At 40.0% G+C, this 14473-nt stretch overlaps 1 protein-coding gene across 14 annotated transcripts in view; it reads right to left on the reverse strand.

Moving 5' to 3' along the window:
* Positions 1 to 305: 305 nt before the first annotated feature.
* Mbd5 (methyl-CpG binding domain protein 5) overlaps positions 306 to 14473 on the reverse strand; it is a 297548-nt gene continuing 283380 nt past the window's right edge. For all 14 annotated transcript variants that reach the window (XM_075985276.1, XM_075985272.1, XM_075985274.1 and 11 more), the window contains 2 exons: positions 7970 to 8045; positions 306 to 5209 (listed from right to left, as the gene is read on the reverse strand). In XM_075985276.1, the coding sequence (XP_075841391.1) occupies positions 5138 to 5209; positions 7970 to 8045 (148 nt within the window). In that variant the 3' untranslated portion in view covers positions 306 to 5137. The remainder of the gene's footprint in view (positions 5210 to 7969; positions 8046 to 14473) is intronic.

Consider the following 14473-nt stretch of genomic DNA (forward strand, 5'->3'; position numbering starts at 1 on the left):
AGAAGAGCTGCCTTTGGGAAGTTTTCCTACGTGGGTCCCTGGTATAGACCATTAAATCTCTTATGAAAATCTCACGATACAAGGTATTTAGCACAGTTCAACGGTTTTGCATGTAAAAGGGGGTCTTGGGGAAACTGGAACCATATTTGCTTTTCACATTGGAAAGTTTCAGGCCACTTTGTTTTTCTGATGGTTTTTCTGATGGTACAATCAAATATTCATTTGAATGGTGAGTGAGACGTAAACCACTACCCTCCTACCCAGACAGTTCAAAGTATTTACACTTAACTCATGAAGGCATAATGTTACAAAAACACATTTGTATATTATGAAGCCATGTGGCATCAAATTTTCCAATTTATAGACAACTTTGTATTTACATAACAAATTATTAAATCAACCACTTTTCAGGTTTATAAAAGGTCATCGAGGTACACACACAGTGTGTATAAAAGCAGATAAGGCTTATAATACATATCTACAGTAGATACAAATTAACTTTCATAATTGAAGGTAATACTTTCAACATATTTTTCTGTATCAGACTTCCCATCGTTAGCAGGATTTTCCAGGATTCCACTGTTTACGGCTTTCTGGCTTACTGATTTAATACTCACTTCCGGGTTTCGTACACATATGAATTACTGATGTTCTTGTATCTTTGGCTAATGCAAACATGGCAGAGTGAATCAAAGAAAAAGATACGCTAACTTGGGGTGACCGCTGTGACTGCTTGGCTTCTTGTGTCCACATCTTCATACAGGTCTTTATGTTCTACACTGCAGAGCCTTGAGTCTTGCGTTAGGTCACTTGGGCATAAACGGTCAAAGGAAGCACGTACTAGTCGGGACTTAGAATTCTAAACTTTCTTTTCATACAGAATAGTGCTACTAACATCCTAAGCATCCTCCAGGTCTTAAATCTTAATGAAAAATTGTGTATGACTCGCAAAGGAAGGCTGAACCCTGCATGGAAGGTCACCACGGTTCCCAACAGTGTGTTGCTATCACCTGAGAATCTTCAGAAACCTCACAGACGGTGAGCCACCAGCTTCAGCGCCTCCCACATGGCTGCTGCATTATAAAGTAAGGAGGCCAGGTTTACTTTACAGACAGACAGCAAAACTCCACATCAGGTTTTTACAAAGGGTTGACCATAGCTCACGACATCATAGAGGATGGTGCTCGTCAAGCATTTTCATTCAAAGCGCAACTGAAAAGTACGCTTCAAAAATCTTCCTTTAAAAAGATTTTAAAAACAAGTCCTGGACTGCTTGGAAAACTGTAAGACAAATCACACAAGGCCTCCATAGTTAACTTTTACTCATTGGGAATGAAGCGTTAACACTACTTAGATGTGTGGTCTATTCTCTGTGTGCATCCCAGAACTGTGAAGGAATGGATTAAATTTCTTTCGCTAGTTAGGGCTATTATATTCTCTAAAGGAAAAAAACCAAGATGAAGCTTTCTTTTCTTTCTTTCCTAATGCTTGATTTCTTTCTTGAAAAAAAAAAGACTATTTTAGGAAATAAAAATTTTGCTAACATAGAAGGACTAGTTTTTATTTAAAAATAAATGTAGTAGACTTTAGTAGAAAGAGAAGGAAATGGCTCTACGGGAAGAACTGAAGCATAAGTGAGCAATTTTTCAGGTGTAAAGTAGGAGTAGCATTTTAAAAAGTGTTACGGCATGGTAGGACCTAAACTCCTGACAGTATTTACATTCCCTGCTTATACGAAACCATGAAGCTGTAAGAGGAAAAGAGAAAGAACCACGTGGACAGAGGAAGTCGTATCTTGCACCCACAGCAAAGAGACAGCAACCATGAGGTCATGGGAGAAACAAATGTCGCATGGTTCCCTGGTGCAGAGTGTACCACGGTGCTAATGGAACTAACTCAGACTCCCCAGAGAAGGTGTGTTGGAGCCAGTCTAAAGAAGGAAAGGCCAAGGCCTTCCATACAGCACATCACACGTGTGGACACATGGAGTCCATGGACATACCCACGTAACACATCACACATGGAGACACACGGAACACACAGACATGCCCAGTCTAAAGATGCAAAAGCCAAGACTAAGTAAGAGAGTCTTCTGTACAGCAGTAACACATCACACATGCAGACACACGGAGCGCACGGACACGCCCACGTCTCTCTGAGAACAAACAACGATGGGCATGAACAGGAAGAAGCAGGTTGATGCCAAAGAAAAGCATCAGAGGTTTAAATAGACCACATACATCACCTTGTAACAAAAACAGGTCCACTATACGATATCAAAGGTTACTTCATGTGACTGAAGGAAGGCTTGGGCAGCTGTGGGACCCTCCCTCTGGTACCCCCTCCCACCTTCCCCGAAGATAAAATGACCATACCCACTGTAGGAGGCACTTCCATTGCAGCCATGTGGATTCTATTAGGCAGGGTGGGGACAGGACAGACAGAAAGGTAAAAGATGTGGGGGAAAAATTTCAGAACTCTGATATCAGAAGTGAGCCTGGTGGAGGATGGGTGTTGTGGTGTATGCCTTCAGTCCCAGCACTCGAGAGGCAGAGGCAGCAGGATCTCTGTCTATTTGAGGTCACCCTGGTCTATGGAGCAAGTTCCAAGACAGTCAGAGCTCACAGAGAGACCCTGTCTTAAAAAAGAAAAGAAAAGAAAGAGACTCTGGTGGTGTATGTGTACTATGTACTCTGAGTTTTGTCTCCTCTCCCCTGAGTTACTGGACTCTGTTACATGACGGGACTGAGGAGTTTAAGAGGAGGCTTAGGAAGGTGAAAAGCAACACAAATACAGAAGGACCTCCTACACCAGTACTGTCCAGTCCAGAGTCTGGTAGAGGACAATCTCCCAGCAGCTGAGTGCCAGGCTAGAGTGACCATGGCAAGCGGGTCTTGGGTAGAGGCTGGTTCCAAGAAAGAGGGTATAACATATCCCTTCTTTTGACAGTCTCTAACAGGTGGTCTGCAATTTTGTTTATGCCACCATCACAAAGAATTGTGCAACAGACAGGAGATGCACTGTGCTCCGTTATTGTTCGTTATCTTGCACTTTACGAAGACTCACAGTTTTAGGTTTGTGTATTTGTAATGTAGCAATATTCTACATTTATTTCACATTTTTTATTTAATATAACATAAAATAATTTGGCTAATAAGACGTAACCAACATATTTCAGCCACATATATATATATATATATAAAATAATCTGTGAATGGTATAAATAATTCTTTAAATAAAATAAATCTGATATGTTACGTAATACTGATAAAATTACCACTGCTCATAATTTTGTAAGCTACTCTCTCTTCTGTGTAAAGACACAAATGAATGGCATGAAATGCGGTTTGACTTATTTTTCCCATTACAAAAAATAAAAACTGAACTGTCTTCACCCTTATGTCTGTTGAGGGCTGCAATGTGTGGCCTTTGCCTCCATGTGTGGAAATGAAGCTTTACTTCGTCAGACGTCTGCAGAAAAACTCTGAGCATCGCTGGTGGAAAGCTAGCTAGTTCAACTGGTGGCTATCAAATATTTACTAAAGAAATGATGGAGTAAAATAGTTCATCTAAGTGTTTTTTTAAATTTTATAAAACCCACTCTATTTTAAAACTTGGTTTTAAAAGATGTCCTAAGTGGAGCAGCCATATCCCCTTTCCAAGGTAGGAAAAGGTGGGAAAGGAACACTAGAGCCAGAGCACAGGGGGATATCTTCTGGGTACGCCATAGCCATCCCTCTCCAGCCCGCAGCTTTGGTTATCTGCACAAGACTTACACGATTGAACATAGCAGTATTTCACCATGGATGGTGGAGGGCCATGACAGACACATGATTGAACACAGCAGTATTTCACCATGAATGGTGGAGGGGCCATGACAGACACATGATTGAACACAGCAGTATTTCACCATGGATGGTGGAGGGGCCATGACAGACACATGATTGAACATAGCAGTATTTCACCATGGTTGATGGAGGGGCCATGAGTTACATATGACATGACTGAACATATCAGTATTTCACCATGGTTGATGGAGGCGCCATGACTTACACTTGACTGAACTTATCAGTATTTCACCATGGATGGCGGAGGGGCCCGTGTGGTCTCACTCCACCATGAGGGACTATTAGCAGTTAATGGTTGCTGGGTCAGGGGATGGTGCCATTTTCCCTCCTGGTGTAGCCACTGAGAAGTTACCTTGCTCTAATAAATAACCTCCCACCCATGCTCAGGCAAGAAACTCTAATCACACCCAGTGGGTCACACACAGGAAGACATGAAAATAGGAGGGGACTCACTGTAAAGGGGGGGGGGTAAAAGAAGGGGATGGAGGCAGGGACAGTGACTCAAATTCATTATAGAAATGTCCAAAACAGTGAAATTGTAACAAATGGTTGAGATTCTGAATTCTTGATTTAGGCTTGTGAATCCTCAATCCACTCAGAAATTTTCAGGCTTCTTAGACCCCAAAACCTGAGTCTAGTTCTTTTATATGAGGCTCCTGCTAAAGAGACATTGTAAGTGGACACTCAGTGGTGTGCAGCGTATGCCATGATTTGTGTATTACATCATCGTGCCTTTTCTCTGCTGTTAAATACAAAACCAGCATCTGTTATATTATCATAGAAAAGCATTTAGGTTGTATTTTTATTTATCACTTTACACTGGTAGTCTCTGGTAGGTGTACTCCATAGAAACCAAAGATTTTTGTACACTATTTCTTTGTACAATAAAAGATAAAGTGTGCATTAAGTATGCTTGTACATGACAATATTGTACAATATTTACATTTCTAATATCGCCATGAAATTCTGTATTTTCTATATACAACACTGAAAATTCTTCAGAAACATTTGGACTATCTCTTATAATCACAATTTTAGTATAATAGAAAACGCTTCTCAGCAATCACTTGGCCATTTATCACTTTGTTCATACAGGGATTTTGATTGTTTTGTTTTCAACATTCACTTTCCTTCCTGATCAAAACACATCTCCATCATTGCTCCTTTTGGTGGTGGTAGCTATCTGCCACAGTTTACATTCTGACCTCACCATGGCCATGTCAATACCTACGCACAGATGGATCTGTGCACGCTCCCTTGATAACACTGTGCCAGTGGAACAGTCTCTGTTATCTGGAGATCTTCCTCCTCTTGGGCTTGGGGGGCCTCATTTGTCTGTCACCCTGTGGGATTTGGTGAACCTGGGAATAAGGTGGGAAAAAATAACAGGAAGATTGAAATCATAAACACCATGTGACTTCTGACAAAGAAATAGGGCAGAAAACAGTCTGCTTCATTAGATATCCTAAGACTTCTTTAAAAAATTTATGAAAACCTAAGTCTGTGCACGGTCTCCACAAGGCTTGAGCAATAGTAGAAATTGATAATCTGAGTATCAGAAGACACCACTGAATAGCGTGGAGCACAGTATGAGCTGGAGAATCGCCAGCCAGAAATGCCTGGATCAACAATCTCACTATGGCCTGGAGACTCAGGTATATGCATGCCAAATCCGCTTCTGTTCTCTTCATTACACTACTTATTGTATAACTTCTACAAAGTGTCAAAGATCAGGATATCTACCTACACGTAGTTCTGCCTGAGGATGTTTGTTTATGAGAAGAATCAGCATAGGCAACAGAACTCCAAGATCATTCATGGGCAGGCTTGAATTTGTATGAGTTGGGAAGAATAACTAACACAACTCACTGTAATATATTAGTACAGAAACTAGAAACATTTAATTCTGTGCGTCACAGTGAAAAGGGGTTGAATGGTACAAGAGCATTAGATAGCAGATATATTCTGAGGGACAGGAGGTAAGATCTCCCAAGCTGGAACATGGCTAGTGATGTCAAAGAATGAAGTAAGACACGGAAGACAGAGTAGACCCAAAGCTGTGGCCAAAGTAAGTATTCTAAACTAGCATTTGGAAACAAAACCATTGTAGTATTTGCTAATTCTCATGGTGTAAATGCTTCTATAGCCAATTTTAACCTATCAACATGATGTCACAGGACTAAGCGTTAGGAAAACAATCCACTTGTGTTAATTGTATGCTTTAGATGTAATGTTTAAGGTCTGGGAACTAACTCAGTTGTAAGTGCTTGCCAAACATGCACGAAGTCCTAGATCCAATTCCCAATATTGAGCCAATTATAAAAACAAAGGTTAGACAACAGCAAAGGCTAACTGTCTTTAGTCAAAGGTAAGATTCTTTTATAAAAATGGTATTTAAAGCTTTAAGATAATGTTCATGAACTTCTAGGAATACTTCTTTCTCCAGACCTTTTCTGTGCATGTCTTTAAAACAAGCACAACTCAAGTTCACTTGAGGTGAGGTGTTATGTTATCGAGGAAAGTCTTTACCCACAACAACGTGTTAGTAATCTGCAGGTCCAATGTGGCCCGAAAAGGTATTTTGCTTAGATATGTAGTTTTTCAATGTTTTGTGTGTGTATAAGTGCTTTAATATCTTTCAAACAATTGTAAACATGAGGCATTTTACTTTTGGGTTCTCAAGAAAGTTGGGGACATCTTGCAATTCCATCGCAATGTCCTGCATGGTTCAACTCTGCTGGAGTATAAAGGAGGAAGAACTTCTGAAGAACACATTCCAGGTTTGCCTCATTAGTTTCCAATGCCTGGTGGCCACAAAGGCCAAATGCCCCAAGACAGAGAGTAATGAGACAAAGACCAAACCATTTTTATCTTTTTCCTTGGAAGGCACATTGTATAATGTATTTCCTAACCCACTTGAGTTGAGGTGGTCTGGCCTGATAGGAGCTATGTTGACAATTCTCTGTGCCCTCTCTTTCTTCACTATCAAGCAGGATGCAACAGATATATGGGATATGGAATACGTTAAGGTCCTAAGGAGTGGTGGGCACTTCCCAGAGAATCCAGGAAGTGAGAGGCTGAGGGGAGCAGCACCTTTCTCAGATGGCCCCAGGATCAAGTGAGAGATGGCGGTTGGTGCTGAAATTGTAAGGCAGGGAGTGGTCAGCAGTGGAAGCAGTACATTTTAGCTGGTAATTCTCAGCTCCAGGATTGTTATCGCTTTCATACCTGATCCTCTTTACTTATACCCCCGGGTCCTAGAAGATGTTGAGTTGATGGCCACTGGTCTAGGCCTACAAGTTTATCAGGAAACTCATTGTCCTCCCACTGTAGGTTAGATTACCAAATTTTTATGACCTGCACCAAAGGCAACGTTTTGAGAACCTCTGTGTGTTATCCATCATTGCGTAGCCATTGGATGGGTTGTTAGAATTCAGATGGCCTAAGTCAAAGTGTCAGTAAATTACTTTTCATTGCTACATAGCCTGAAATAATTCTTAGTTTAGGGGGATTACTAAAATTAGATTCATGTGTTTAAAGTCTACATGTGAAGGAGAGAAGGCTTTAGACTTCTCCCCTCAGTGCCTCCGATGCATCATCCAACAAAAATGTGAAGAGAAAGCGCATGACTTCCTTAATCACAGGGTTTACAGTTTATACTAACAGAACTTTGCATAAAACATTTTAACTTTAAGATAGCAGAAGGAAAATGAGAAGTCAGTACACTCTTTGAAATTGACTTTTTTTTTTTTTTTTTTTTAAAATCTCACTGTCCTCCTTAAATGTGAAGTTTGTACTGCTGAATATTTGGTTACTCTGACAGTCACTGCTACTCACAGTCAATGCAGAAATCTGTGATTGGGACCTCACCGTATTGCTGCTGACACTTAATGAACCTTTGTAAGAAAACAAAAGTTACTTATCTCAGAAAAAATAAAAAAGGCATAGCCAATACAGGCTCCTTCTTCTTAAATGCTTTTCTGGTATCAGTCTTTCCCCTGTGGAGCGGTTTAGCATGGCTATGAGTTGCTTCACAGTGTTCAAGAGAGGTTACCAAAAAAGTGTTAAAGCAATTTATTTTCAAAGAAACACAGTATAATGAGAAGAATAAATTGACTTACTGTCCCAGACATTTTGTCCAGTTCACTCATGGCCTCATGAATAGCAGCTTCTAAATGGTTATTTAGCTTTCCACTTCTGGAATTAATGAAAATAACATGCCAGATTAACAAATTAAAGAAACAAAGGCCCTCATTTAATTCCCTAATCAGAAAACAAACATATCAATTCTACCAGGAATGCCAATCTAGATTCATGTTTAGAAAACCCAGGCCATAACACATCGCTCCAGAGTTCCCACCACTGAACACTAATGATTTAAATAACAGCATCTTAAAAAGATGAGCCCAGGAAGCTCACGCCATCATATGCTTCTTCTGCGTTCCGGCAACGAAGGTTGGATCAGGGGGTCTGTGGCCGCCAATGCAGGGGCTTCTACCAGAATTCAGTCTGCCCCTCAATGCCTTTTGCCTGGCTGTTTTTCAGCAGGGAAACAGATTGTGGCTGGGACACGGGGACTGAACTGCAGGCTCTGGCCACTAGGGAGCTCCCTCCACCCTTTCTGGATCTCAGCTATGTCAAATGGAGCAAAAAGAAAGTTAAATTGATGCATTGTCCAGGTAAGAGACAGCTATTCCCTCGTCACACCTGAGGCTCGGAGGCTGGTTTCACACATATTCACTTAAACTGACATGGTGTGATCCTTCCAACAGACACAAGGTGATCGTCTCAGATGCCGATCACTCCTCTGACTATTGCTTTCTCCCTCAGCACCCCACTCCATGGTTTCTGTGAATAACATACGGCACATGCCAATTTTGAAACTGATATGAATGAAACCGTTGTGCCCATTACTACAGTCAAGAAAACTGACCTTCTCTATGGATACACATCCATTCACCTATCTTCCTTCCCCTCATCTATACATATAAACTTTATTCCTGAATCTTCTGAATATGCAGACAATCTATTCTCATCAGGACATTTGACGGGAAAGAGGCTGAAGCAAACTCCTATAGCAAGCTATCACTGGCATGGCTTTGCATGAGTTAAGTCTTATCTCAGCATCTGCAGTGGAGACTGGAAATCTGCACTCGTGGGACGGAACACCATCACTTCAGTGGAATGCCTTCGGATGAGGTCTTTCCGTTTACCAGCGTGACCCGACAATTCCCTTATTTTGTTTTTTCCCCTATGCCCTACAGATGCTCACTGATCCACCTTTGAGTATTATACGTCTAGGCACACCATGACTGCTGCATATATTTGCTGAGTGAATTTGTCCAAAGTGAACATAAGTGGGTTCTGTATCTTGGTAAGTCAAGTGTGCACGTAAGTCAGTTCAACTGAAAGGGAAGATTCGATTCCTACTTGGTGACTCTTCTCAGTCACACTCTCTTCCATCTGCCCCCTCAGCTTATGTTTTACTTGATATACCCATGGACAGAACTTTTTTTACACACAAAAAGCTGTCAGGATTCACAATTCATCTTTCTTCACTACTATATCATCATCATCATCATCATCATCATCATCATCATCATCACTATTATTTTGAGGCAGGGTCTTGCCAATATAGATCAGGCTGGGCTGGGATAAAGACATGCCCCACCATGCCAGTTATTCCTGTATCGTTACTTTTGGGCACCATTCAAGCTGGCATCCACATTTCATTCTTTTTCTCAGTACACAGCATTTCCACATATACACTGCCTGCCATTACATTTTTATGGGCGTCTGCGTCTTCTAGAGTAACTCTGAGTTGTTGTTTTTCAGTGAGGAGTTTGTTAAGTGTGATCCTGGGTGGCTGAGAAGAAGCTTAAATCCAGGACTGTGGGGCCATCAGTGTTTGACTAAGGACCTCTTTTAAGGGCTATTTGGGGGAGAATCATGATAATATTCTTCATGGGAAAATTGCTTAGCAATATCTTACTTTCTGCAGTGCATTTAATAGGTTTATCTTTATTTTGTCTTTTGGATTGAGAAACAGGCATTTATATTTTTCAAAAATTGGAAAAAAATACTTATGTGTATGGGTGTTTTGCTTGCAAGTAAGTTTGCATGCCATGTACATGCTAGGTATCCACAGAAGCCAAAAGAAGGTATTGGATCCCCTGGGACTAGATTTATAGATGGCTGTTAGATACTGTGTGGGTGCTAGGAATTGAACCCCAGTACTCTGAGGAGCAACCAGTGTTCTTAACCACTGAACCATCTCTCCTGCCCCATATGCATTTAAGTTTCAAGGATATTTAGTGTTTATGTATTTTGATTAAAACATATTATAGAATTAAAATGGACTATGCCTAACAACTTCTAAATAACCAAAAATAAAAATATTTCATTAAAAAATCTATCAGTGAACTATGCTCTCTTCCCTTTAATCATCTTTCAGAAAATATTTATTTATTTAAGTCAGAAAGTGCACAAGCCATGATGTTGAGGTCACAGGACAGGTTGTGGAATTGGTTCTCTCCGGTCACATAGATCCTAGGGATGAACTCAGAAAGTACATTAGCCACCGAGCTGCTCTGCCATCCCTCTTAATAGCAAGAGTACTTACTATTTATTGAAAGACTGTATTTGCCAACAATAGTTAGATCTTATGTATTATCTCATTTAAAATTTACAGCAATCTCATGAAGTAAGCATTGTGGTAACTGTGTGTATATAATATGTTGTGACTTTTTTTAGGTAAAAAGAATGAATTCAATTATAATTATGTAATTAGGAAAGTGTGTATTTAACTATAAATATCTTTCCAAAGTAAGAGTCATGATTTTTTTCCAATGAAGAACACAGTAACATCATGATGAAAGTACAGAAATAATTTAACAACAGAACTTAATTGAATACAAAGTTAGAACATTAGAAACTCATTGTTCACCCAAGAATTAAAAAAGATATTTGTAAAAAAAACATGCAGTATGGGCCAGTGCAGTGGTTCTGTGGGTAAAGGCACATGTTATCAAAGCCTGATGACCTGAGTTTGACCCCAAAGACTAATGTGTGGAAGAAGAGAACCAGCTCCTACAAGCTGTCTTCTGACCTTCACACATTTGCCATGGCTTATGCATATGTCCCTCCCCAATAAATAAAACAAAATATTCAACGGTAATTTAGACCAAATAGCACAATATTTTGTTTATAATAAATTTCAACAGATACTAGATGGAGAAATGACTATTTTTGGAAAGAGAACACACACAGAGATGTGGAGCATGAAATGATGTGAAGGTATCACGAGAGTCAAGAGGCAGGCAGACTTTTCTAGGTGTCACATCTACAGACTGATTTCCATTGTATGTGTGCCAGGAATGAATGAGCTTGGAAGAGGAAGAGAAAGCTCCATGAGTTCTTAAAGGAACAATTAGTCAAAATTTGATTTTGCAGTCCTGAGAGACTCCTGTGGAGTCTCTGCTAGTATTGTCTATTCCTGCTGATACTTAATAATAAACATTTTTACTAATGGACACTCTAAATCCTAATTGATTAGGCAACAGACATTCATATGATCATATTTCTAGTCATTAATGGAGATAATTGCCACTTCTTATCTCCTTCGACTATCACGTATTATCTTTATCTTTACTAATTAAAAAGAAAAAAAGGCCAGGTAGAGTCTGTGAATGATGTAAGATGTCAGTGTGAACTGAGAAATTATGTATGACGTTTTAAGATTCACTTTAGAATGTCTGTGACTCATTTCAGGTAGAACATAACAAATTAAGTGAAAACAGAAAGCCAATAACTTTGTACTCTGAAAATTTAATCCATAAAGCAGTATGAAAATTTAAGACAATTAAAAAAGCTAAATTGAAATTATTCTTTTTTATTGTTTGGGAGTTTCATATGTTCATGGTTCATTTTCATCAAATCTACAATCCCTGCTATTTCTCCTCTTCCCCCTACCACTTCCCCTCCAAACTTCATATGCTGCTTTCTTGCCTCCTCCTTCTCCTTCTTCCTCTTCCTTCTTCTCCTACTCTTTCTTCCCCTTCCTCTTCCTTCTCCCCTTCCTCCTTTTAAACCCACTGAATTCACTTAGCGCTATCCGCATGTGCGTGGTGTAAGATCACTGACTAAAGCATGGGTAGCCTCTTGGGGGCCACAGCCCCGAAGAAAACTGACTCTACCTCCTCCACAGCCATCAGCTGCCAATAGCTCCTCAGCTAGGGGGAGAGCCCCTCCCTTGTCTGTGTTGGGATTTTGGCTAGCCTGCTTTTGTATATCAGTCCCAGCTGCTGTGTGTTTTGTGAGTAGTCGTGTCTGACAAATACTACTACTTTACTGCAGATTTCACTACCTCTGGCTCTCACATCTTTCTGTTGCTCCCTCTTCTGGGATGAACTGTGAACCTTGGGAGAAATGGTATGAAACAACGATCTTATTTAGAATTGAACACTTCACAGTCTCTTGTTCTTTACATGATGACCAGTTGTGGGTCTCTATACTAATCACCATCTACAAAAAAGAAGTTTCTTTGATGAGGGCTGAGAGATATAAATATATTAGAGACAGTTTATTACTATGTCTATTTAGCAGAATAAGAGCAGTAGTTTCTCCCCTATGGCCTGTGACCTAGCCAGCCATGTGTTTTTGGCCTAGTTAGTGGTATCAGGCATGCATTATGTCTTGTGGATCAGGCCTTAAATGCAATTTAAAAGTAGTGGTTGGTTACTCCCTAATACCCATGGCATTATTGTACTAGTGAGTTTGTATTGCTAGGATGTTTATTCTTGTAGTTTGCTGGGTTCACAGCTGGGTAAGAAAGTGGGCTATTTTTTCTCCTAGTAACCTACATAGCATCTTCTATCTAGCACTATGAAAGATACCTAGTAGGGATGAAGCTTCCAAGTTGATATAACCTTGATTTCTACATGTTCTATAACTCAAGTATGTGGTGACATTTCTTGGTTTTAAAGTGAAAATATATTTGACCTATTTTTTGTCATTTACCAATTTCCAATTTTATAAGATATCAGGTAACCAAAGGAATTTATACACATAGAAGGCTGAGTCCCTTGTAACTGAAAAAAAGTAATGTTTCTGAAAGCTTTGGAACTTTCCTTTTGTAGAGCCACTTCTTTATGCAGCAGATTAACCTAAATTAACTGTTAAAACCTTACTACTCCTTATGGTTAAAATGTGACTATTATGTCAATTCAAAGATAATTCATTTTTGATATGGTAGTTTAAGATATTAACAATTAAAATGATTATATAACACCCTAAACATTTACGAAAACAACATGTTTCAACGAGAAAAAATACTGATAATTTATTTCTTTTACTTTCAACTATATATGCCAAGTACCATATGTAAGGGTCTATATTATTTATAACAATCCTAAAGTGGGAATTAATATGTACATTTTAGAAGTGTTGAATTTAGGCTCAGAGAGATTAAGCAACATACTCAGACATATAGCTATGAAGCAGCAAAAACTAGAATATGAATCTAGGTCAAGAATCAATCTCTTAACTCTCGAAACACTTTTCCTCTTCTTAGTCTACAACAATATTTAAACCTCTCATTGCTTTGGCTTGAATGTAAAAGCTGCACATACAATAACACCTGATACCAAACTTACTGCAGTCTGGGAAGGCTGCTAACTCTTTAGGGAGTGAGTGGGCTCCTGGGAGACCAGCCTGGTGATGCTCTGCTTCCTGAATGATAATGCAATGTGACCAGCCAGTTTTCAGTTCTGCTACCAAGCCTTCCTTACCAGCCTGCGGTCAAGTGTTCCCTATCAGGATGGATTGTGTCTCTCTGGAACTGAGAGCCAAAATAAACCCTTTCTCCCGTGAGTTGCTTTTGCCAGGTATTTTTCTCACGAAAGTAACTCAAAAACTTTCTAATTGTAGCCCTGGTGAGATGGCTCAGCTGCTTTGAGTACTGTGTTCAGTTTCCTGATGCTGGGAACCTGTGTAGCTTCAGTTCTATGGAATCTGATGCCCTCTTCTGACCTCCACAAGCACCAGACACTAGGTACAGACATGGCATACATACAGTCTAGGCAACACACACACACACACACACACACTCACACACCAAACAACAATAACAGCAAAACAAAAATAACAAACAAAATCCCTAAAAATAAAACACCCTACCTTTATTGTGGTTTTCTAGGAAAATGTCATAGGAAGAGTGGAAAAGAGAATGAACACCTGTGATCTCCCCTCTCGATTCCTTATTTTATCAATAACCCATGAGCTCTTTGTACATCACCAAAGGACTGGATGGCCTCCAAATTGCAAAAGGCAATGGAGAAGTCTCACTTCTTGTCTTCCTGGATCTCTGTTGCTTCCATCTTGGTTTTCTTTCTCTTTTTGAGACAGGTTCTTATTCCTGTGCTAGTTTTGAACTCATGGCAATCCTTCTGCCTGAACCTCCCAGAGTGCTGGGATTACATCCCTAAACCACCATGCCCAGCTTCAGTCTTTGTCTTCTAAGGCCTTCCACTCTCCCCCTGGTCTCTCTCGTTTCCTAGCACTTTGTTCCACTTTCTTCACTCTGTATTTTCCAGCTTTCGGTCCTCAGTGCACAACTCTGCACTGGC

The sequence above is a fragment of the Microtus pennsylvanicus genome, chromosome 9 (genome assembly GCF_037038515.1).
Source record: "Microtus pennsylvanicus isolate mMicPen1 chromosome 9, mMicPen1.hap1, whole genome shotgun sequence".
Lineage (NCBI taxonomy): Eukaryota > Metazoa > Chordata > Mammalia > Rodentia > Cricetidae > Microtus > Microtus pennsylvanicus.